This window comes from Labrus bergylta, chromosome 16 (genome assembly GCF_963930695.1).
Source record: "Labrus bergylta chromosome 16, fLabBer1.1, whole genome shotgun sequence".
In the NCBI taxonomy this organism is placed as follows: domain Eukaryota; kingdom Metazoa; phylum Chordata; class Actinopteri; order Labriformes; family Labridae; genus Labrus; species Labrus bergylta.
In genome coordinates, this window is record NC_089210.1 from 12,183,484 (window position 1) to 12,208,856 (window position 25,373).

Below are 25,373 nucleotides of genomic sequence, written 5' to 3' on the forward strand. Positions count from 1 at the left end.
TTTTTTTTTTTTTTTAAAGTGAAGGGATAGCGTTACCAATGAACCAAATAAACCCCACACCAGATAAAAAAAAAACACCTTAATTGTCCTTCCCCCCAGTGTTTTCACATGGATCAGGAAACTCTAACTAAGAAGGCCTGACACATTAGACAGCTGCCTGTGGCACAGTACGTAATGTCAAAAGTAGAAAGGATTGTTTTTACAGATTTGAAGACTTCCCATTTGAGACAAGATTTAATTTGGAACATTGACTGAACATTCCACTGACTTCACCAGAATCTGTTTCATATGAAAACACTTTACGTAACCAGCTGGCACGTCGGCGCTCCATGGAAAGGAACATGGTGTAGTTACAGTAGTAGTGGTAGCAGCTGGAGGAAGCCCTGGTCAACTGTTTACTGACTATATGTATATAGACTATAAGTTATCAAGCAAGAACCACACAGGTTGTAAATCAGCTAAGACTAAGTTGCTATAGTTACCCTATCTTTACATGATAGTGTGGTTGTGCTTAGAAATGGAAAATGATTTAACAAATAGCTGAATGTGATCATAGGCAGGGCTAAAAATGAACATTATTAAGGCTAAACTTTGATACTCTGACTTTAAGGAATACTTTAATGGGGGAATACAGTCGTAGGGATGAAATCATGTACCCTGTAATTTCCGAGGAAACCTTGTTTCTGCGTTGCTTAATTGTGTGACTCATCATCATCATGAACTTCGTTGATGACTTAAGACTGAAAAAATCTGCATCTTGTTTCCCATGTGTATTGGATATGACGGTGAACTTTGTGTCAGTGTTTTATGTCGAATGGAATTGTGTGAGAGAGTGGGAAGCATGGGAGAGTGACCAATGAATGTTACGTTTTTCTCATTTTATAACAGTTCAGTGCCTTTTTGAACGTGTGGTGGGTCTTTGACAAACTCACCACACAGTGATGCTATTTTATCACAGCTGCCTATTCTGTTTGGATGGAAGTTGGAAATGTTGTTTTGTTAGGTTAGAATTGATGTCCATGTGTTTGCACACAGTAGATTGTAAACTCCTACCATGCACATTGAAAAACAGTGGCCACCCTAATGAAGCAGTATGGAGAATGCTGCCCCCTTGTGGTAAATTATTGGTATTGAGGGGAAAAAAAAGGTAAGTGACTGTTTTTCTTGGCAATACATTGAATCTTGTGTTCTCAAATGGAAAGAGAGAGAAGCACAAAAAAAAACCCTGCAGGCTTTGTCACAACCTTCGTCAGAATGTTTTTATTTTTGTATTCTCCAGAAGAGAAAAGGTAATGATTCCACTTTTAGTTTATCAGATTAATTAGTTACTTTTTATTTATTTATAGAAAAACAGTTAGAATCACTTCACTTGAGTTTTCTTTTCTTTTGAGGTATCAAAAAAGCACCGGTGGCTGCAAACATTATGAAATAGGCTATCACGTAGGCTATTTGTATTGTTTTTTGAATTTTTTTGTTGTAATGATACCTATGATGTTTTTAAACATTAATTTGTTATAGCCTAAAAAAGGTGTTGTTTCCCGGTCACATTGCGTAACTACTCATCTTTATATAAACGTTTTTCTTTGAAGGGTCAGAAAGGGGTTTCTACGGAAGCGTATTGCATTCATGTGGAGATATTGTTATTACGAGATAAAGATCTCGTTATAATGAGAAAAGATCTCGTTATAACGAGTTAAAGATCTTGTTATTACGATATAAAGAGCTCGTTATAACGAGAGAAGATCACATAACAGACTAAAAAGATACTAGAGGGGTAATGAAGTTTGCATTGTGGCAGGCAGAGGAGGGAGGAAGATCAAAAGGCAACGATGACCAGGGTTATTGATATGATTGCATTTTATTTCCATCTTGGGTTAAGACATTGGGAAATATTAGTGTCTTTGAGTAACATAGATGGTATTATCATGAGCTTGTCAACTTTGCGCAGGCATCTGAAGGCGCTAAGGTTGTTCAGACGGAAAGTACACTCTGACCTACTTGACATTGCGTTACTCCTCCTGGATCAGTTGAATAAATACAGTATGCTTCATGGATATAAAGTAATGCATCTGAAATGCATTCAAGCTGGCTATGTGGTGACTCAAAATACGATTAGGCATTTGCTGAAAATACTGGATGCCCATGGAGTTCAGCTGCGGCGCCGGAATCGCCTGCGACGGCGCCTATACCAAAAACCAGGTCCGAATTTCTGAACTGAAACCCTATGGGATCTGTATTAACGGTGCAATCGACGGGTTTTCACGTTTGGTCATATGGCTCCATGCATATTCTACAAGTAGCGATCCCAAGGTCGTTGTTGGATACTTCATGGAAGAAGTGGCAACAAGAAATGGAACTGCTACCAGGATTCGGTCGGACATGGGAACAGAGAACGGTCACATGGAGCAGATGCAAATGTTCTTGAGAAATGATCATACTGATGAATTTGCTCCAATGTGCTATTTGTATGGGTCAAGCAATCATAACCAGCGCATTGAGAACTGGTGGGGATTTTTAAGGAAACAACAGGCACAGTTTTGGATGAACATGTTTAAAGAGGTCAAAGATTCAGACAACTTTTCTGGAGACTTTTTGGACAAGAATCTGGTACAATTCTCATGTCTTGAGATAACTGAGTTAAGAAGCCACCAGTTGGCCTCCAAATGTTATGATTTAAGTGTTATCTTGCCCTTGTCCATAGTGCCATATTGCATAATGCCATGCATTGATTATGAACCCTCTCGACAAACATGCTCTGTTGCTTGATGTGTCTATAATTTCAGCACCAGGCGCTGTCCACCTGATGTTGCATCGCACATTTCAATACCACAAAATGATGTGCTTACCTGCTTGCCTGTATCCGCGTCTCATTAAGAAGGAAAATACTGATCGAGGAGGGGAGACTTCTTATTTGGAAAGTAGGCTACAGTCTACTATACTGTGATATGCATAACCTTCCATATTTTCTTATTATTGTATATTTATTTAACAACAACAGACAAACAAACAAACAAGTAGGCTACATTGCTGGGGAGACAGATTTTCCTGCGGAGGCGAATGATCTACAGTTTAAGTTCTTTGAATGCGGATTTTTGCGCAATTCGGAGACTAAGCAACTAGCCTACAACTAATCAGGTTATCACAGGTCATTAGAGAGTTCCAGTAATCAACATTATTACATGAACATCACAATTTAAGCAGGTAGGCCTACTCTGTAATCCATAACGTGTTTACCTCGTGTGACCTAAATTAAGCAATAAAATCAGTCATAGATTTGATTTCATCAATAAAGTATGATTTACTTCAATTTGGCAATACAAATAAAGGGATTCATATAACGGGAAAAACTTTAAATATTTGGTCCAAAGTATAGTGGAGCACACGGATTAAAGGCATCAAACTTTTTCATTATAATAACATTTTGACTCCATGCGTCTTCACCAGCGTCAAAAAAGTGATTCAAACTATTCCTCTCAATAACCTAGTAAGGAATACCATTCGGCATAAGCCTCATTCTGGTTTGTTATACGGTGTACTATACAGGACAAAGAAAAAACTTTGTAAGATATTTGTCTGCCAACATTACGGACCACAAATACAGAATTTGAGTTTGAGTTATATTTGAGTTGATAACCTTTTTTGTCCTTCCCAGAGAGAATTGCAGGAAGTTGTCCATCTCTGGAACAGCTACAGCTGTCTCCTGGTGGACGTCCACTGATGCTGTACACACTCCCTCAAAGAGGTGTCTCAACAAAAGATTCAGATCTGCAGAGAGGAATGCCTTCTGAGAGGCCCATATCCATGTGATAAGACAGTCTTTGACATTTGTTGCCTAGCCATGGCAGAAAACAACCTCCATCCAAACTCATCTCTTCCTACGAGGTTACATACGCTCTCAGCTATAAGTAGGTTGGCTGCTTATGAAAAAAGCACAGAATTTGTAGTTAGTCACTATAATTCTGGGTGTTCTTTCTTGTGATTAGGACTTGGGGTAGTAGCAGGGCAGTATAGTATAATAAGTACACTAAGGCTGCAACTAACAATTACTATCATTAATGATTAATCTGTTGATTTTTTAAAAAATGTATCTATGAGTTGTTTTTTGTCTGAAAATGGTGAAAAACCTCATTCTCGGTTTCCTAAAGATAAAGATAAAGTCCTCAAATGTCTTGCTTTGTCCACAACTCAAAGATATCCATGTTTCTGTCATAGAGGGGTAGAGAAACTAAAACAGGGGTGCCCAACCTTTTTTGAACCAAGATCTACTTTTAAAGTTGCCAGTCTGCAGAGATCTACCAGTCCACATAGTGAGCCATAGCCTTTACCGACAGCCTACAAACGCATTTAATACTCAAACAACAAAATATCAGATATAATAAATGAGAGTTCTGTAAAAAATAATGCAATATCGACATACTTTTTTTAAAACTCTTATTTTAGGGTAGGCTACATTTTAATATTACGTTTGTATTTATATCACATATGTTTTTCCCTTAATTTAGTTTACAACAAACAACTTTAATCTGTGTGGAGATGTTCACAGACTACAGCAGGCTGCTGTGAGATGATGTTGCTTTTGTTAAATTAGCTGCAGACACGGTGAGAGTGAACGGAGTAAAGTCCAACCGACCGTTTGACCGGGTCACGTGTGTTCCCGCCTCGGTCTGTACGGATCACGGATCAACTGTGTGCTGTAGCACTAAAAGTAAAAAGTAAAAAGGTTCGCGTGGTGGCTGGCGCTCCAGTGCAAGTGTGTGTGTGTGTGTGTGTGTGCGTTTCCGTTTGCGTTGTATGTTGGTGTGTCTCGTGCCCCGCGATGCTCACAGTCATGACAGCAGAGAGGAGCAGAGAAAAGTAGCTGCAGCTTCATCAAATGCGCTTAATACTCGTTGCATAGTTTCTATATATGACTTTTTTGTAAAACATTTAGCCCCCCGGTTTTACCTGCACGTCATTGCGCATGCCTGCACTCTCTCTCTTGCGCGCTCTCTCTCTCTCTCTCGCTCGCTCTCTCATGCACGCAGCAATTTCATGAATAAATGAAAAATTAAATACACACAGGTCGGAAGTATACTTGGGCTCCCAACACAGGTATCGTGTGTGGGAAACACTGCAATGAGATGAAATTGAAATCACTTTTCTATTTTACAATTGTATTTTATATTGACTAAACATCTCGCGATCGACTGAGAATCAGTCAGCGATCTACCTGTCGATCGCGATCGACTGTTTGGGCACCCCTGCACTAAAACAGTTCCACTTTGAAGAAACTGGAGCCAGAGATTTTGTACTTATTCTTCATGTCGTTATTGTATTTCGATGCTCAGGAGCGTTCTACCTTCAATTAATTGACCCTCTAAAGGTAGTGTTAAAGTTGGGGGTCCAGTTATGCCGGCTCTAAATACTTCCTCTTAAAGTTCCGCTTTGAATTTGAAAGTGCAATTTGTTCATAAACGTATCACTTATCTTTATCACTTATCTTTATCTCGTAATAACAAGAAACCAGGCAAAAAATAATAATTCTCCACATGAATGCAATACGCTTCCGTAGGTTTCTAATGCTAGGCTCTGTTATGTCTATCTTTAGAATAAATATAAGTGGCCTACGCTTGTAGTTTAAGCCTACTCAGTGACTGCTTACACTGCCCCCCAGTGGCCATCGGCCATAATGCCAATGATTAACATTAGCAAGATATAATAATAATAATAATAATAATAATAATAATAATAATAATAATAATAATCGTGACAAGCCTCCAATGAGAAAATACCCGCCAGTTAATCCTACATTATTTAAATTACTGTAGGTAACGGCTGTGTGTCAAACATACTTCCGTAAAACTACAATATTTAAAACGTATAACCTATAAAAGAAGAATTAGTTAGGCTGGTTGGCCCAATGCAGTCTTGGTTGACAACAGGGAATTGCAATTAGCTATTAAAATAAACCATCAATTGCAGAAACATCAAGACATAGCCTAAGTTAAATAGACAAAATGAAATATTAGAGGAAGGTACAGACGAGGCGAAGTAGAAACTTAAATCAGAAATAAAGATGACTCATCAGTTTTTGGTATCTTGAGGGAAATTATGCAACAACTTTAGTTTGAAGGTGTTTAGGTGTTTAGTTTCTTTTCTTTTTATATCTATTTATATCTGCACCTTATTTTTATTTTTTATATGTAAATACATGCTGCTGTTTTTATCCTGCACTACAACGAGCCAAACGCAACGAAATTTCGTTCTTATCTGCACTGTAAAGTACAAGTTTGAATGACAATAAAGAAAGTCTAAGTCTAAGTCAGTCTGTAACGAACGGAGGGCTAAAACGAAACGAAGATATTTCCCCTCTAGTGGTCTGGTGATATTTACATCTGACCACTAGAGGGCGCTACACACTTCAGTGTTTGTGAGTGAACTACATGGACTCAGAGAAGAAGAAACCATCATTGTTGTCTGAAGGCATAGAGCCAGCAAACGTGGATTTTTGTTGAAAGTGCTTTATCCACGCCAATAATGATCAAACGGATGTCACTGAATAAACATGTAAGGCACCTTTTTTCATTAAAATTGGGTAACTTTTAGGCTTGTTAACGCCTGTAAACTGTCAGTGCTGCGCTTGACAAAAGCTAAAGCTAGCAAAAAATAGCTAGCAGCCTCATTCGTAGCTCTTGCTGTATTTGTTTTCTTTACCAACAACATTAATGCTGACAGCTGAGTCTGAACAAAGTGTGTTTGTTACTCATATAACGCGAGTGTTGTTTCCCTTGCCATGTAATCAGTTATTCAATTGTAAGAGCTCAGAAAGTGGAATAATGCTGCTACAAACTTCATCCTCGGTGATCTGACTTTGGTTGCTCATTCTGAATTATCTGGTTGTTTTTTTTTTCCTTACACAGAAAATTGAAGGTTAGGAAATGCCCCCCCCTTTCAACGTGCTTGAGCCTGTGCTTGTAAGTCAAGATGAATCGCCCAAAGCCTACAACTATCAGGCGCCCCAGTGCTGCAAAACCATCAGGTACAACATCAACACCAGCCTCATCTTAGTGTTGTTTAGTGGTAAATAAGAAAACAAATTACAACTTTCTGTGACATCTTGTGTTTCCAAGGTCACCCACCACCTGGAGATTTTATTGCTCTTGGATCAAAGAGCCAGGGTGGAGAGCCCAAAGCCCCCGCTGTCCTCCTGAAGCCAGCAGCATCAGGTCTACCTACTGATCGCAAGAGAGACACTTCCTCCGCCCTGCCCTCCTCATCGGGCCTGTCGAGCCTCACGAAGCGACCCAAACTCTCAACCACCCCTCCGGTCAGTGCTCTGGGACGACTGGCTGATGTAGCCGCTGTGGACAAGAGGGCAATATCACCCTCGATAAAAGAGCCGTCAGTCGTACCTATCGAAGGTAAATGGAAAAAAAAAACTCTTGATTTCGGAAAACTTGTGAAACATAGAAACGATCACAACAAAGAAGGTTTATATTTCATCTTTGTTGCTCTCTCTTTTTTTCTTTTCTTTTTTTTTTATATGTAGTGTCACCTGCTGTGTTGCTGGATGAGATTGAAGCTGCGGAGTCAGAAGGAAATGACGATCGCATCGAGGGACTGCTGTGTGGAGCAGTGAAACAACTCAAGTTGAACCGAGCCAAGCCCGACATCACTCTGTACCTCAGCCTCATGTTCCTGGCCAAAATCAAGCCCAATGTTTTTGCAACTGAAGGAATTATTGAGGTGTGTTTTGGGATGCTGTATAACACAGATATAATATCACTGCAGCGAAAATGCTTCCTTATCTTCATTTTTATTTTGCAATTGAAGCTGGCAGTTTTGTAAAAGGTGAAGAAAGTTGTTAAATGATTCACTTCATAAAAGGAAACTCAATCATTGCTTCATTAACAGTTTAGAGCGTTCTTTATTTTTAATGGTGCATAACAATAAACTATTCGCAACAGATGTCTTTAGGAATCCTTTGCTATAAAGTTGTGTAACTAACTACTAGAGGAATTGATAGTAAATCACATTTTCAGCCTTGCATATCTACTCAAAAGGGAACCTTACAAATGTTGGAATTAGTCTAAACTTTTTTTTTCTGATTTTCTAGGCCTTGTGCAGCCTCCTGCGCCGGGATGCTTCAATCAACTTCAAAGCAAAGGGGAACAGCCTTGTGTCCGTTCTTGCATGCAATCTGCTGATGGCGGCCTACGAGGAGGACGAGAACTGGCCAGAGATCTTTGTGAAAGTAAGAATCTCTCTGACACTCAAAGTAGTATCAATTCATTCTTTTGTACTGCTATTGTTAAACCTCTATTGTTAAGTTTTACATTTTTGTAATCAATCAATCTTGATTTTTATTTTTATTTTTTAATTTTTTTTTAAAATTTTTTACAGGTGTACATTGAGGACTCTCTGGGGGAAAGAATCTGGGTAGACAGTTCTCACTGTAAAATCTTTGTGGAAAACATTCAGACAGCTTTTGGGACAAAGATGCCTCCTAAGAGTATGTTGCTGCAGGCCGACACTGGCCGCTCTGGTGGAGATCTCAGTGCAGGTACAGTCACTTTGTAAAAAACACTCAGGATTGTTTAATGGAGGCAATTACTGATACTACGTTTGTGTTGTCTGTTTTGTCTTTTTGTAGGAAGCAGCCCTCATCCCTCAACCCCCGATGAGGACGACAGCCAAACTGAATTGCTGATAGCAGAGGAGAAACTCAGCCCTGAGGATGATGGACAGGTTATGCCTCGGTACGGACTCTACCCAATAGAAACGAGGGATGCTACAGTTTGAAACACCTTTAAACTTTTACCTTCTTGAGAAAAAAAAAAACAACAACTTGCATTCCTTGTTCTAGAAGAAATCATTTTTGATATTTTGATAATCTTACCAGTATAACTAATTATTTAAGTGTCCTTGGATGGTGATGTTTTTTCTTCTCCCCTCTGGCGCGCTGTAGGTATGAAGAACTGGCAGAAAGCGTGGAGGACTATGTGCTGGATGTCCTCAGGGATCAGCTGAACCGAAGGCAGCCGATGGACAACGTGTCCCGGAACCTGCTGCGTCTGCTCACGGCCACGTGTGGCTACAAAGAGGCGCGGCTCATGGCCGTGCAGAGGCTGGAGATGTGGCTCCAGAACCCAAAGGTAAGTACCAGATAGTCCTGGAATAAATCACTCACAATGCTTATTTTTTTAAACATTTCAGTGGTTTTTAATTGTAGATGCATTTGATACTTTTACTACACTGGTATCAACATTGTGATACATTGTATTACATTATTTGTAACTATGAATCACAGATTAAAAGGAAGAGACACTCAAATCTGTCTTAAACATTTTGTGCGTTGTCTTTTTTTTTTATGTTGATGGTAAATTTTAATGAAATAATGAGGAATTGGGATGACTCTATTGAGACTCACTTTCTTTGTTTTTGTGTTTGAACAGCTGACGCGACCCGCTCAAGACCTCCTCATGTCTTTGTGCATGAACAGCAACAGCCACGGAGCGGACGACATGGAGGTGATCTCCAACCTGATCAAGATCCGCCTCAAACCCAAAGTCCTCCTCAACCACTACATGCTGTGTGTCAGGTCTGTGGAGCTTTTCATGTTTTGACCGTGAACTGGCTGTGACTCATAGTGACTCACACTAACTGGTGCTTCGGCTGTCGATTCTCCAGAGAGCTGCTGAATGCACACAGAGACAACCTAGGCACTATGGTGAAGCTGGTGATCTTCAACGAGCTGTCCAATGCCCGGAATCCAAACAACATGCAAGTCCTGCACACAGTGCTGCAGCACAGCCCCGAGCAGGGCCCAAAGGTGAAATGAATGAAGTTATGAGGAATAATGAGGGCTAAGAATAGATGTTACGATTTTAACCACTTGTTTCTCCCCCTCTCCCATCGTGTGTGTAGTTCTTGGCCATGGTGTTCCAGGACCTGCTGACAAATAAGGACGATTACCTCCGCGCCTCCCGAGCATTGCTGAGAGAAATCATCAAACAGACCAAACATGAGATCAACTTCCAGTCCTTCTGCTTTGGTTTGATGCAAGAGAGAAAGGAGGCCACATATGTGGACATGGAGTTCAAAGTAAATCTAGATTCAACAGCAATCCCAATTCTTTTCTTTTGCTTTCATGATTTTTTACTTGACTTTGAACTGTTCATCCTCGTCTCTTCTGCAGGAGCGTTTTGTCATCCAGGTGACAGATTTACTGACCGTCTCAATGATGCTGGGCATCACCGCTCAGGTCAAAGAATCTGGCGTCGCTTGGGACAAAGGAGAGAAGAAGAGTTAGTGCTGTTTTTTTTGTTTTTTTTTATTAATATATATATTTTTTTAACCACAATAAGCAGAATCAGCTTTGCCTTCAACACATGATTGGTTTGTTCCAGATCTGGAGGCCCTGAGGTCATTTCAGAATCAAATAGCTTCCATCCAGAGAGACGCTGTATGGTGGCTTCACTCTGTCGTTCCTACGATCAGCAAAGTCGGCGCAAAAGACTACGTTCACTGGTCAGTTACTGTGAATCTCTGATGTGTTAAATGTGCACAGGTCAAACATGTGTCCAGGTACTTTATATATAATCACTCTTTTCCATGTCCTCAGCCTTCACAAAGTGCTTTTCACCGAGCAACCTGAGACATATTACAAGTGGGACAACTGGCCTCCAGAGAGTGACAGAAAGTGAGTTTTTTTTTTTTTTTGCATACTTCAAAATAAATTGTCCTTTTTTCTGTCTGCAGTTTAACTGTTACCTTACTATGTTTTTTTTTTTTACTTCTACAGTTTCTTCCTTCGCCTCTGCTCCGAGGTGCCTCTGCTGGAGGACACACTGATGCGTATCCTGGTGATCGGGCTGTCCCGTGATTTGCCCCTGGGCCCGGCCGACGCCATGGAGCTGGCAGATCACCTGGTTAAAAGAGCTGCCGGAGTTCAGTCTGACGGTGTGTGACCATTGTGCTCCCAACTGTGAACGTCATTCATCACAAGTTAGATATTTAATATGAACTCCCTCGCAGGAGTTGTTGATGTATACATTTGAGTAACGCTGACTGTTGCTGTTTGAGCAGATCTGGAGGTCGTGAAAGTGGAGAGGATCCAACTCATCGACGCAGTGCTGAATCTGTGTACATACCATCACCCAGAGAACATCCAGCTGCCTGCAGGGTAACACATCTGACTTCTCTGGCTTTGAAAGTGCTCTTAAATCACAGTTTACAACCTGAAATAACAAATGGATCTTAATATTAAGGTACCAACCGCCAAATCTGGCAATATCTACACTGTATTGGAAGGCATGGCTGCTGCTGCTTGTGGTGGCTGCGTTTAATCCTCAGAAAATAGGTACAACGATCCCTTTTAATTGTTTCTATATAATGAATTGCTCTAAGATATTAATCATTTTGTACTTATACACCATATTTCATTTTCTTCCCTTTAGGTATGGCTGCATGGGATGGCTATCCTACACTGAAGATGCTCATGGAGATGGTTATGACAAAGTAGGTGAACATCTTAGTTTACAATCAAGTAAATAAAGTAAGTAAAGTGGACGTTGCTGATCAGCTAACACACATCTCTGTATGTTGCCGCTGCAGTAACTATACCTACCCTCCATGCACGGTTGCGGATGAGGACACAAAGACGGAGATGATCAACAGGGAGCTGCAGATCTCCCAGAGAGAGAAACAAGAGATCCTGGCCTTTGAGAGCCACCTGGCTGCAGCCTCCACCAAACAGACCATCACAGAGAGCAACAGCCTGCTGTTGTCTCAGCTTACCAGTCTGGATCCACAGTAAGAGAGAAAGACCAATGACTTCATGCAACTTGTAGCTATTAGATGAACACACTCTCTCTAGCAGAAAATTAGATAGAAGGGGGGAAACTGACTTCAATTTCATTGAGACTGTATACAACTTGTGAGTTTGCACAGTACTGTTTTGAATAAAGCAAGGAAGCTGTCAATGCCAACAGCTGCTTGAGTGGAAGATTGACTCGGTGTTTGTGTTCAGGGGTCCTTCTCGCCGACCTCCTCCTCAGATCCAGGAGCAGGTAAAAACTCTAAACCAGTCCCTGCGTCTGGGACATCTCCTCTGCCGCAGCCGCAACCCTGACTTCCTCCTCAACATCATCCAGAGACAGGTAATGCCTCAAACCTACTCGCATATCTTTCTCCTGCGTACCATTTAAAATTCGCAAGCTGCAAAATATCAGCGACACTGCTCTGAGACTTTTTCTTCAGGCCCCCCTTTTTGGGTCTCGAAAATCTTTGAGCTTGTTCTGTATTTACTTTGGATTAAAACAGGGAACAACTTTGATGGAAAAAAAAAAATCCTTTATCCTCTTTATTATTGCCTGCAGTGTGTTTCCTGTAACTAAAGCACATTCTGATTTCTTCCCAGGCTTCGTCTCAGTCCATGCCGTGGTTGGCTGATTTGGTCCAGTCCAGTGAGGGGTCCTTGGATGTGCTTCCAGTGCAGTGCCTTTGCGAATTTCTTTTGCATGACGCTGCTGATGACAGTTTACCGATAGAGGACGATGAAGAGGGAGAGAGCAAAGAGCAGAAACAAAAGAAGCGACAAGTATGTTGACAGAAGACAATACCTTACCATTTGCTCACACTAATTACTCAAATTGTCCTGTTTTCTTAACGACTAATCTGCGATCGCTGTTTTGCTTACATTGCAAAACTGATACGCTATCTATTCACACACATTTGCTGCTTTTATCTGTTCTAAAGTGAGTCTTGACTAACCCTGACTTTTTTGTTGTTGTTGCTGCCGTTAGAGACAACAAAAACAGAGGCAGCTGCTCGGGCGGCTGCAGGATCTCTTGTTGGGTCCTAAGGCTGACGAGCAGACGACGTGTGAAGTGCTGGACTACTTTCTTCGTCGCCTCAGCTCCTCTCAGGTGGCATCACGAGTGCTAGCGATAAAGGTATTTAAATTGGAAGCAGAACTCTTCAGCTCCATATTATTACAAAGCGAGAATCCACTTACATTTAATGTGTGTCTTTAGGGTTTGTCATTGGTGCTGATAGAAGGAGGCTTGAGAGACGGAGAGGAGCGGGAGCAGCCGATGGAAGAAGACTCCGCAGATGCCGAACTCTTGCCGGGATATCAGTGGCTGCTACAAGACCTGCCCAAGCTCCCTTTGTTTGACAGCGTCAGAGGCATGACGTCCACTGCTCTGCAACAGGTAAGTGTGTGATTACACGGTCAATAAGTGTGACTGTATGCAAAGCTGTTATGATTAAAAAAAAATATTCATGAAGATACATCTGCTCTCTTTAAGGCCATCCACATGGAGACGGATCCGCAGACTATAAGTGCCTATCTCATCTACCTATCCCAGCATGCACCAGTGGAGGAGCAGTCCTCTCATAACGACCTGGCTCTGGTAATCACGCTGAGTTGTTGTAAATGATATTAACACGGCGCGCTTTTCTTGAATTTGTTTTTCTTTTTGTGGAGCGGCCCTGACGTTAATCTTAAAAATCACCTCCCCCGCAGGATGTTGCCAGACTTATCGTCGAGCGCTCCACCATCATGAACAGCCTTTTCTCCAGACACTCGTGCAGGCCCGAGTCTGACGCTGTGCTCAGTGCCTTTCTCACCATCTTCTCTACGTACATCAAAAGGATGAGGAAGACCAAAGAGGGGGAGGATCTTTACAGCTGGGTGAGCAATGGCCATAGATGGGTTCTTGACTTAACTGTATCATTAACAACATGACTCACTCAGTTTGATCCTTCCACTGAAATGTCATCTGCTGGTGAAAAACTGAACTCAAGATAATCACTGTAGGCTTTTAAGAATATTTGTAACACGACGAGCACTTTTCCTGTCTCTTTTCAGTCAGAATCTCAGGACCAGGTGTTCCTGCGTTGGACCACAGGAGAGACTGCTACGATGCACATTCTTGTAGTCCATGCCATGGTCATCCTGCTGACTCTTGGGCCACCCAAAGGTAGTCCTGATTACATCACAGATCCATGTTTGCAAATTTTTTTAAATGAGCTTTAAGAACATGTTTTTTGTTTTTTTTTACCATTGTGGTGTTTCTTTTTTTTTTTTTTTTTTGAAGGAGAGAGTGATTTCTACGCTCTTTTGGACATTTGGTTTCCCGACAAAAAACCTCTGCCCACCGCCTTCCTGGTGGACACATCAGAAGAGGCTCTACTGCTGCCTGATTGGTTGAAACTGAGGATGATCCGATCAGAGGTTTCTCGATTGGTTGATGCAGGTATGACTTGCCATAGAACAAGAATTTCTGCAGTAATTACCCTATAATCAATGTTTATATTTTAATGGAAAAAAAACATGTGTTTCTGCCTAGCTCTGCACGATCTGGAGTCTGAGCAGCTGCTGCTGTTTGTCCAGTCCTTTGGCATTCCCGTGTCCAGCATGAGTAAACTCCTGCAGTACCTGGACCAGGCGGTCTCCCATGAGCCACAGACGCTGGAAGACTGCATCATGGACAAGCGTAAGAGTGCTGATATTAAGCATTTGTAAAGGTTTCATATTGAGACTTACAGTTTGAAAATATTAATGATTTATCCCATTTCGTATTTATCCTGAAATAGACTACATGGCCCACCTGGTTGAAGTGCAGCATGAGCGAGGGGCCACTGGGGGGCACACTTTTCATTCATTGCTGAGCTCTTCTCTTCCTCCAGACAGAGGTTGGTGACTTCAGCTTCCAAGTTGTTGTTTATTTGAGTCATTTTCTCTGTAAAATGTTTTAATTAAAAAAAAATGTATTACTCACTATTTTTTTAAATGTACTAAAAAAGGTTTTAATTTTTACTCTTGAGCTCTTGTGCCATAGGGATATTTGTTTTTCAAGAAACTAAAAAGGAAATCTTCCAAAAACGTAATCTTGATGATTCCATTTCCTTTTTTTTGACTGAATCTTCCCTGACAGATTCTGCTGAAACAAGTAAGGCCAAAGTTACCGTGGAAACGCCCCAAAGCTCTGTGAAGATGAGAACAGCCGCTCAGCTTCCTGCGGTCGGGCCTGACGATGATCTAACTGGCATGTTGCTTCAGGTGAGATTAACTTTCTTTTTTTTCTCCCACTTCCATTATGGAAAGAGTTTCTTCTTGTTTCACATTCTCTTCTTTGTCAAACCGTCTTATTTCTATTACCCTTGCCTCCACAGATATTCCCCGTAAATGTGGACCCCCACTGGCATGGCCCCCCTCCCAGCCAGCTCTCTCTGGCCCTGCAGCAAGCCTTGGCTAAAGAGTTGATGCGGGCCAAGCAGGGACAAATCCAGCAGGCCGGGTTGGCTTTCAGGCTCCTACAGGCCATTGCAGCTCTGCTAGCATCCGCTCATGCTGGGCCTATTATCATGTCCATGCACCACAACCACGCCCTGTCCTGTCCTCTGATGCGTCAGCTTCACCTCTACCAGGTAAGCCTCACTGACAGTCAGTGCATGTGTTATTTTCTGTTCTTCCATCTTGAAATATAAAACATATGTTCTGTTTTCTCCTGCTTGATGTCCTTCCAGCGTCTTGTCCCGCAGGACATTGCTTTCTCCTCGCTATTCTCCAAGGTCATTGTTGGGTTGTCGCTCTGGTTAGACAGCCCTACTGTGGAGGCGGGACCACTGAAGACTTTGCTCAAAACCTTCGCTGGTCAGAACTCTCAGAAACACAGGCACAGCGATGGTAAGCACTTCATCCATTTATCTTCTCAAATGAAGATTCCTTTGTAAACACAGCGAGTGACACGTTGTGTCTACCCTGCATACAGTGCGCTCAGGTTTCCTCCACCTGGCTGAGGCGCTGGCTTATCACAGAGACACTGAAGTGCCACTCAGAGCCATTATTGCAATGCTGAAAGCTGGAGAGCGATGTAATGCAGAAGGGGAGCTCATCGGAAAAGGTATTCACAAGAGTCATTGTGTGGAAGTGAATGTGCTTTGATTTTGATAGAACTATAGATCAGATTTAACGTTTCAAACACTAGGAGAATAGTTCATTAACTGACAGAGTCTGGGAATCAAATCGATTTTTCAATGTAAGAATACTTAATTCTTTAATCAAGCTCAATTTTAAAATTTAAAATCACATTTTTTTTTTAAGAATATATTTTTGAGACTTGAAATCCTACAATTGATTCCTTCCAGCACCACTTTGGGTTTTTTACAGCAGCATAAACAACACAAGACAAAAAGTGCTGATCAATCAAAATAAACTGATATAATAAAGAAGAGGTAGCTTGAATTAAAAATAAAACCCTGTTGTGAATGTTGTGATTAAAAAGGTTCGCTGTCACTAAAGCAAACAGATGTTGCCACTCTTATCATTGACTTTTATTAGAAAAGAATCCGTCATAGTGGGGCCGTTTCTAACCGTGCTGTTTTGACTGTCTCCCAGTGTTACAGGGCCTGATGGCGGTGAGGTCACCATATCTGGAGGAGCTGCTGTCTCTGTTGATGACTGTTGGTACACAGAACGGGACAGCTGGCCCTGTTGCCACGGTGATTTCCTTGCTGCTTCCGGAAAGCGAGGAGCGAGCTGTGAAAAAGGAACCTGATTCTAACAAGTGAGCACTGCAATTCTATTTCCCTTCCAAGTCATGCAAGAAGCATTTACATTTGAGAGGACAGAAAGAATAAAAAAAAAAAGTAAAAAAAAAAAAAAAGAGGGTCTGCTGGTGACAAATATACCAAAGCTTTGCATGCCGCCTGTGGCCGTGTACTCAGAAACTGGTATTTGATTTGGTTCAGAAAGATTTAATTGGTTTTGCAGCTTTACTTCATTTCATATCCAGTGAAAATCAGAACAGATTACAGAATCTTTTCATTGTGCCAGTGAGGCTGGTAAATAGTGAAAGGCTGTTCAGTGACACAAACAAGCTCTGTTCTAAGAAGTACAAGTTAGACGAAGTGATTGCACGTGTGTGTGTTCAACACTGTCTGTGTACTCTAAGAAGAGAGTTTACTTTAAACTGTAGAAGCCATGTTACTACTCATGTCAGCCTTTTGTATCATTAAGATAGCTTTCAAGTGAATCAGTGTTGTTGGTCAAATCTTTGCATCTGTTTGCTTTGATGAACCAGAACATTGAGCACTTGTTGAACATTAACTTTTGGCTTAGTGCTGCATTCAGCTGCACCACGGAAGGTCCAGTTTCCTAAGTTAGAACAGTTGTGGATGTCTCCACGAGTTTTAACTTGGAATTGTAGAACCAAAATGGATTTTACAAAACGTGTTGTATTTAATGGCTCAGTGTTTCAGCAACAAGCTCAACAAGCTGCTTCCTGTATTTGTGATTTATTAAGAATTGTGATTTGCGCCTTATTAAGGCTTTACCTTAAAATAATGCTCCACCAGGGTTTATGCTTGTAGAATACGTTTCTTACTCTAAGGATGCACTCACACGAGGCCCAGTAGCCCCTTCCCGTGTGAAAGCCTGATTGTCCCCACTCCTGAATCCCCACTTCCCCACTTGCCTGCAGGCCCAATCAGGCCTGAGCACGCAAATAGAATATTTTCAGTAATAATCATAATACAGCTGAAATATATATACACTTTTTTGAGCGCTTGAAAATCCAACCATCACGAAGGTGTCATGCAGGAGAGACGTTAAAAATAAACACAAGTGGTCAGTTATTATTTTGACATTTAAGGTGGCTCGATAAATCCAGTGACATTAACTCATGCGCTGAAAGTAAACACTCCACCTTTAAATATCCGGTAGCTGCCAAAGACTGTATGATAGCAGCACAATGAATTTTCTCTAGTCTAACAACGGGGGAACGCACACACAGAGAACAGGACTGCAACTTCACTGACTTTGTGGTGTATAATGAGTCCTTTGTTAGATTCGGTCCTCTTACATTTCTGGGATTTTCAGTTTTTGCAAGAAGGGGAATCATTTGTCCATGTTGTGTTACCATGCCTACCCATACAGTGCTGAGATTCACATCTGAGTCACAGTCACATTTTTTTCTGTTGACCCTGTTTTAATGAATGCGGGGTGAAAAATGAAGCTCAGCTGTGTTGTGGATGTGTTGTTTTTAGATCTAGATCAATGCAATAAGAATGTAAAAGATGTTGCATCTGTAACCTCTCGGTTTCATCTTTGCCTCCAGCTCTGAGGTGACAAAGTCAGGACTGAGCTCTGGGCTGCTGGTGGACTGGCTGGAGCATCTGGACCCTGAGGTCACGTCAGTGTGTCCAGACCTTCAGCAGAAACTTCTGTTTGCCCTCAACAAGGTAAGACAAACATGCACCTGCAGATAATGTTTTGTTCTCTTGTCTTACTAAACGTGTGCTCTGCATTTCTGATGCATCCTTTTCCAATTATTCCAGGCACGGGGGACCCCTGCATACAGGCCTTATCTTTTAGCGTTGCTTACACATCAGTCAAACTGGTCCACCCTCCTGCAGTGTATCAGCGCTCTACTCAGCAAACGCAGAGACTACAAGTACAACACCTTTATTCTTAGCTGTTATTTTATGACATTAATTGATCAATGTGCAGTTCTTAGTTGAGGAACATTTTCTAGTTCCTTTGAGGGTGCATTGAGCATTTTGTTTCTTAGCATGAGAGATTATGAGAACTGTGTGTGTTTATGTTTTTTCAGACTTGACCCGTCATCTGCCCTGGATTTTCTGTGGGCGTGCAGCCACATCCCGCGTATCTGGCAAGGACGTGACCAGAAGATCCCCCAAGTAAGATCCAAATCCCTCATGGGAGTGTTCACAAATATTTCCCTGTGTTTATGGTGTGATTAAAGTCTGTGGGAGTTCATTTCTGATTTATTTCTTCTTCTTCCTTTTTTTTTTTTGTTGTTGTCTGTGCAGAAGAAAACCGAAAAGTTTGTGTTGCGGCTCAGTTCAGAGGAGCTCATCAGCCTGGTGGACCTGATCCTGTCGGAGTCGGAGCTCCACAGCCGTGACTCGCCGCACGATGACAAAAGCAGCCTGGACCAGACCTCCTGCTCCCTCATCCAGTCCAGGCTGCCCCTCCTTCACTCCTACTGCAGCGGGGAGCTGGAAAACATCAAGAAAGTCTCGGAGTACCTCATCAACTGCACAAAGAAATGGGAGGACAGGTAAGGCGTTTTTTTTTCCATGTAGTGTATTAATGGATTGAAGACTCCTCTTTCATTCACACACATATGCTCATCACATTTTGTCATGTAAGGTTCACTATAGTGCTCACCATTCCATTCGGACACGTCGCATTGTTCTTTCTAATTAGCAGAAAGTAATTTTTTTTTTTTTGTTCCTAAACCATGTGCTGATAAAGTTGGGGGAGATCGCAGTAGATTTCCTTTTCGCCGCGCAGATGAACTTTTTCGACTTCCTCTGTCAGCCGCACTGCTGTGGACCAGGGAAAACTCGATAATTAGGTCTATTGGTGTGAAATTAAAACCAGCAGAAGTCGTCTGTACTGTGATCTCTTTAAAAGCTCAGTGCATTATAATGAAGCCAAGAGGATTAAGGCTGAAGCTCTAAACTTGCCTGTGTTGTGAATTCCTGCTCTGACTTAGCTGTCAGAGATCAGGGTGCAACTCTTTGTGGAGTCAAACCCTCCTTTCATGAACATGTCTCTGGTTATTAAACCACTTTAATGAGGAAACTTTGGCCAAGGTCAAGCAAAATTAGCTCCCGAATTACAGTATTTTAAGTACAGCTAAGCTGCCTGGTAAAATAGTTGCTGGCGGAAAAAAACATGGCGGGATAAAAAATAAAAAAAAAACATGTTGAGAGTAAAGGGGTTTGGCCTTGTGTTGAATACACACTTGATTGAATGTTTAGCATTCTTCTTGTGCAACCTTGCTCCCAGATAAGCTGGTGTTTATTCCAATTACACAGAAACTGTTGAGCAACCAGCAGCTTCTCTCCTCTTGGTCAAGGTCGTTCAGATTTTCTTAATTCATAGCTTGAATAAACTCCAAAGTTAGCAAAGAGCGCGTCATTGAAGCCTGACAAGAGCCTCTGAGGATTATATGAAACCACAGTGACTGAGAGGAAAACGCTTGTGAATTACATTACGCTGTTGATGTTCTTAGTTTGTATTAGTGTACATTAATGATGTTGCTTTGAGGCTGTAACAATAGAGGAGTGCTTTATGGTGCTCCCTTATCTCAGCTCAGTGATATCTGAAGTGTTTTGAATCTGTTCAAAGGGAGGGAGGGAGTGAATTTGACCAAACTAAGAACATTGTTTGCTTTATAACAGGAGTGTGACTGTAGAATTAAAATCACTGAGCTGACAAAGTTTCTATAGCTACACAAAATCGGTCAACCAATCACTGTCACTTACATCCCTTCAAACTACACAATTCAACAACATCAGGGATTTACATTCTGGATTATTTTGCCACTAAGCTTTTCTCTTTACCATGGACAGCTACACTCTCTTAAGCCATTAATGAAATGTATTTCCTAAAATCTAATTCATGTAGTTGATGCCTCGTCTTTATCCCGTATCATACATCTCGTTTCGCTCATTCTTTCTGTCCTTCAGTGCGATGAGTAAGCGGTGCCAGAACTTGCTGCTGCAGATCTATCTGCACTTCCCGGAGGTCATCCAGCACGTTACCCTGCCTGAAGGCACCTTCAGCAGCGGGGGGGCCGCGTACGGCAGCAGCTGCAAGGTAAACATGTCCATCCATTAGCATGCAGATGTGATTCCATTTTGTAAGTCATGCTTCCAAGGGAAAATCGTTGAAAGTGTCCCAATATGAAGTTAAATATCTGGTTTTAAATACATGAAATGTGAAAGTGAAGCCCATTAGGGAAAAGCAGGAGTAAAAATACACTGTAGTGTTCTATTGCATCACTAAGTAGGTGAAAAGTAATGAAAGACCTGAGCTGCATCCATCCACCCTCCACAGGAATCAATCCTCATTCTGAAAATTGGGATTTCTCAAAAATAATTTTGTCTAATGTGTACAACTTAAAGAACGACTCTAAGAATAATTCTTACTGCATTGTTTTTCTCTTCAGCTCGATGTCCTGGTGCATCGGCTGGTCACACTCCTCGCTGATATCGGAGACTCAAAGTCTGCTGAGAACCGAGCCTCTGATGCCAACCTGGCATGCAGAAAGCTGGCTGTGTCCCACCCTGTCCTTTTGCTCAGGTATAAAATGCGGAACTATTTTCTCATTTCGTTTTTTTTTTTTTTTTTTTACAAACACCAGATCTTCTGTTTTCATCTTGCTAACTATTTTTCCATTCTTTTGTTTGCAGACACATGCCCATGATTGCAGGGCTGTTACGCGGTCGCATTCACCTCAACTTGCAGGAGTTTCGGCAGCAGAACCACATGATGTTCTTTAGTAATGTACTTGCCATTTTGGAACTGCTGCAGCCCCTTGTTTTCCACAGCGACCACCAGAGGGCGCTTCAAGACTGCCTTCTGTCCTTTATGAAAGTCCTGCAGGTAGGTAGAACCTCACACATCAGAGTATGATTTATAATGAGTGGATTTAATGAATCAGAGGTTCATCATGCTTACACATTTTTCCGCATTTTTCCTCTTTTAGAACTTCCAGAGGTCTCGGTCTCCGTTCCTCTTCATTAACAAGTTTTTGCAGTTCACACAGAAGTACATTACCCATGATGCAGCAGCTGCCATTCCCTTTTTACAGAAGCACTCTGGCATCTTGCAGTAAGTTTTTTTTTTTTTTTTTTTAAATATAGATAAGGATAAAAATGTGACAATTAAATTACCAACCAGGAAACTGTGCTCACTGTGTTTTCAGCATTAATGCTTATTTATTTATCTTGCTGTTTGTTTTTTTTCCTGCCAGGACTCTGTGTGCTGAAAACCCGGACCTGGTTCAGTTAAAGTCTCTGCTGGCCGGACTCACTCTGCCTGTTAGGAGTTCGTCTGCAGAGGTCACACCAGAAGAGGGAGAAGGTAAGTGCATGAGGATTTGAGTATTTCATGACATCCACGCTATTTAAAGTGTAGAAAACAACCTTGAAGTTATTTAGTAACATATTAAGTTAAAAGCCAATGTTGCACTTTTTCCATCTCAGTAAATATTTATGTTGTTCTTTTTCAGACGACATGGCCACTGGTTCCCTCCCCCTCGTCAACATATCTGCCACGGTTTCCCTGAGCGCTGCTGACATGACAACGTACCTGAAAAAGATGTCGAGAGGAGAGGCAGTCGAGGGTGAGTAATATACCGCTACAGCAATTTTCAAATGTATAAATCCTGCATCATTATGAGTAATATGCTGTTTTTCCCCCTCGTCTGCTGTAGATGTGTTGGAGGTGTTGACAGAGGTGGATGAGAAGTCGAGGAGGAGCCCAGAGATCATCCAGTACTTCATTGTGAGTCATAAACAACTTAAAAAAAAAAAAAAACAGTCTTGTACCTATCAGTGTGTGTGTGTGTGTGTCATGTCTGTTACCGCCTCATGTCACTGTTTGTAGAACGACCTGCAGAGGCTCATGGCTTCGTCTGAGGACTTGTGTCGAAACATGGCCTTCAGTCTGGCCCTGCGCTGCATCCAGAACAATCCCTGGTAAGTGTCCATAACTCTGGGACAAAAGACCATCAGGTAGCATGCTGGAACTGAGAGGGAAAAAATGCTTCTTTATCCCTGTCACTCTCCTTCACATCTGTCTATATCTGTCACCTTTTACATTTCGACGTATAACAGTGTATGTTTTCTTTGCTGCAGCCTAGCAACAGACTTCCTGCCAACTTTCATGTACTGTATGGGCAGCGGTAACTTTGACGTGGTACAAACTGCTCTCCGCAATCTTCCAGAGTATGTGCTTCTCTGTCAAGGTAAGACTATAGTACTTATAGCCCATGTTTCTCTCTATTGACACATAACCACACAGTATTATCAGCCTGATTTTTAAAAGCTCAGTCATACTGTAGTCAGAGAAGCACAGCTTCATGCTGTAATGTGTTTTTTTCCCCCCTCACAGAACACGCAGACATCTTGCTCCACAAAGCATTTTTAGTGGGTATCTACGGACAGATTGACACCAGCTCAATGATCGCAGAGTCCATGAAAGTCCTACACATGGAAGCAACGACATAACCTCAAACAGAACCCCACGACTGATTGAAAACAGTGTCATCCATTTTTTTCTGCATTCCAGAGCTACACGATTATTTCTTTCTATTGTCTTTAGTTCACAGATCGCTCTAATTAGATTGTGGCCGATTGCAGAAGTGGTTGGCTCTTCAGTGTAACAGATCAAAGGGTCCTGCAGTGAGCTGGCAGCCTCCAGTAATGTAATAACTTCAGGATGATTTAGTGACTTCAAAGAATGAAACTCCCTCTGAAGACTTGAAAATGTCATAATTAAAAGTGGTAAATTGCTGTCATTGTATTAATTCCACAATTAGTGCATTAATTACTTATCAAGTTATTTGAAACCAATGATGTAATTATAAATGAAATAATAATGGAGGGAGATAACAAGAATTGGAATATTACGAGGTGAGGATAATGTATAATCCGTTCTCGTCATAAAGAATATATAACCTCCGGTCATTAAAACAATTCATTTTAAATTAATATTATAAGCAAAAAATATATATAAATCTAAAAGTAATTCATTACATCAGGAATTAAACACATTACATACAATTATTTAATTTTCAAACACCTCAATGGGAGTTTCTCACTGCAGTAGTTATTAAATGATTCAGTGTATTATTATTACTAATACAGAGCTCGTGTCATATTTAAAAAGAAACAGCACTCTCACATTGACTTATTTTATTATTATAAATTCAATTGAGATATCTACATCATTACATCATTAAAAATTGACTGTTTATGTTGAGTTTTTTTTTTTTTTTTTTTAGTTAAAACCTTAGAAATATTCTGTGGTAGCAACTTTACTGTCATGTTCCTCTAAATCTTGAGTTTTCAAACTTAGTAATGCCACGTTGTCATGCACACAAGCTACATTTCAATAACTTTGTATGGCAGAATAATGTGTCATTATACAATCTAATTATACATTGGTGGAGAAAAGGATTCAATTCAATTCAAAAAACTTTATTTGTCCCGGGGGGGCAAATCCAATGAAATGTGTTATCCCTTCACTGCTTTATTTACAGTAGCTTCAAAGAACCTGACACTTCAGGTGAGGTCACATTGCTTTACTGTTAACACAATCTGTGAGCCAACTTCATGTGAATGGAATAAAAAGACTTTTGTAATATCTCTCTCTTTTTTTTTTTTTTTAATATATGTATACCCGGCTTTTCCTGATGGAAAGTAAATGGCGAACATATCAGCGTTGAACAACTGTAGTTGAAGAATTCGATGGAGACAATTAATCGATGTTTGATTTAAAAAAAAAAAAAAAAGCATGTGAGCATTAAAGTTATAAAAACAGATTTCACAAGAACCAATAATTACCTTCCAGGATGATATTCCAGCATGTAAAACTAGATGGATTCTGAAAAAGAAATGGTGCAAGCTTTGTGGCTTTTCCATTCCATTCCAGTAATTTGTGGATCCTGATAAAAAAATGGAAACAGCTGTCTTAGGTACGCTCGCTCTTCACTGGCGTGTAACAGACAAATTAAAGGCGTGATGCGCATGCTGTGATGGAAACCATTTTGCCATGAAAGTGTGAGTTGTTTTGCCCGGTGCTACTGACTTCATCTGAAAACCCTCTTGATGGAGTCAAAGGGACAAAGTAAACATTGTGTAGGCATGCTGGTAAACTATGCAAGTGTATGTCCCTATTGATGGCAAATTAACCATGGCGGTAATTGTTCAATCACACAGACCAAAAGGGGGCTTTGAGGATGTGATGTGGGCAGGACATTTTTTTTTTTTTTTAACAGAGCAGAGTGCTGCTGGTGTTTTGTTACATAGGAGGACATGAAGATGAAGTATCAGCACGGTTAAGGATACTTTGTGAGGGTGAGACGTGCCCACACTGGTGCATCAAGTTGAATCTGTCACTCAGAAAATAACAGCCGTTTTGGGAAGATACACACTGGATCGCTGACAGCACGTTGCCTCGTACTACATCAGTGCAGCTTTTTGTTTTTAATCACAAATAGTTAAAGTCTCTCAACTGTCTCTCTGTAGTTTCAGTCTGCAAAAACAAACAAAAAAAAAACATAATAGAAACATCTATTTAGGCAAGAAAAGATAAGAAAAAGCTGAGTGACAAGGTCTGATTTAAAATCTAAGCCATTGTGTATTCATTACATATTTAACCTTTGTCTTCTTGACCTCCATGATGCCTCCAAATCCCCTTTAATGAATATGATGAATATGTATCCACACATCCATTCCCATAATTAACATCTTCATATTCAAACCCAATCATGTCCTACCCATCATGCGTCATACCTGCTGTTTTCTCTCCGCTGCCTCTGTCTGATGTGTTAATTGCA

At 41.0% G+C, this 25,373-nt stretch overlaps 1 protein-coding gene across 2 annotated transcripts; it reads left to right on the plus strand.

The window, feature by feature from the left end:
- Positions 1–6,399: 6,399 nt before the first annotated feature.
- On the plus strand, positions 6,400–24,178 carry ints1 (integrator complex subunit 1). 2 transcript variants are annotated; one of them, XM_065964639.1, is made up of 48 exons: positions 6,400–6,546; positions 6,900–7,018; positions 7,110–7,400; positions 7,529–7,725; positions 8,096–8,233; positions 8,383–8,542; positions 8,633–8,763; positions 8,946–9,134; positions 9,435–9,580; positions 9,670–9,811; positions 9,907–10,083; positions 10,178–10,286; positions 10,389–10,509; positions 10,604–10,681; positions 10,784–10,941; positions 11,068–11,164; positions 11,250–11,341; positions 11,439–11,499; positions 11,596–11,793; positions 12,011–12,140; positions 12,401–12,580; positions 12,786–12,935; positions 13,017–13,196; positions 13,293–13,397; positions 13,511–13,678; positions 13,856–13,967; positions 14,085–14,243; positions 14,337–14,483; positions 14,584–14,682; positions 14,925–15,049; positions 15,163–15,417; positions 15,517–15,676; positions 15,762–15,893; positions 16,388–16,556; positions 18,108–18,231; positions 18,328–18,443; positions 18,603–18,690; positions 18,823–19,073; positions 20,494–20,623; positions 20,976–21,109; positions 21,220–21,412; positions 21,516–21,640; positions 21,783–21,892; positions 22,041–22,154; positions 22,245–22,315; positions 22,418–22,509; positions 22,669–22,778; positions 22,925–24,178. In XM_065964639.1, exons 2-48 carry the CDS (start codon positions 6,964–6,966, stop codon positions 23,038–23,040), a joined length of 6,585 nt encoding a protein of 2,194 aa, XP_065820711.1. In that variant the 5' UTR covers positions 6,400–6,546; positions 6,900–6,963; the 3' UTR covers positions 23,041–24,178. The 2 variants fall into 2 exon arrangements, with proteins under 2 accessions (XP_065820711.1, XP_020498164.2); XM_020642508.3 differs by having other exon boundaries at positions 8,633–8,738; positions 8,948–9,134.
- Positions 24,179–25,373: the final 1,195 nt, after the last annotated feature.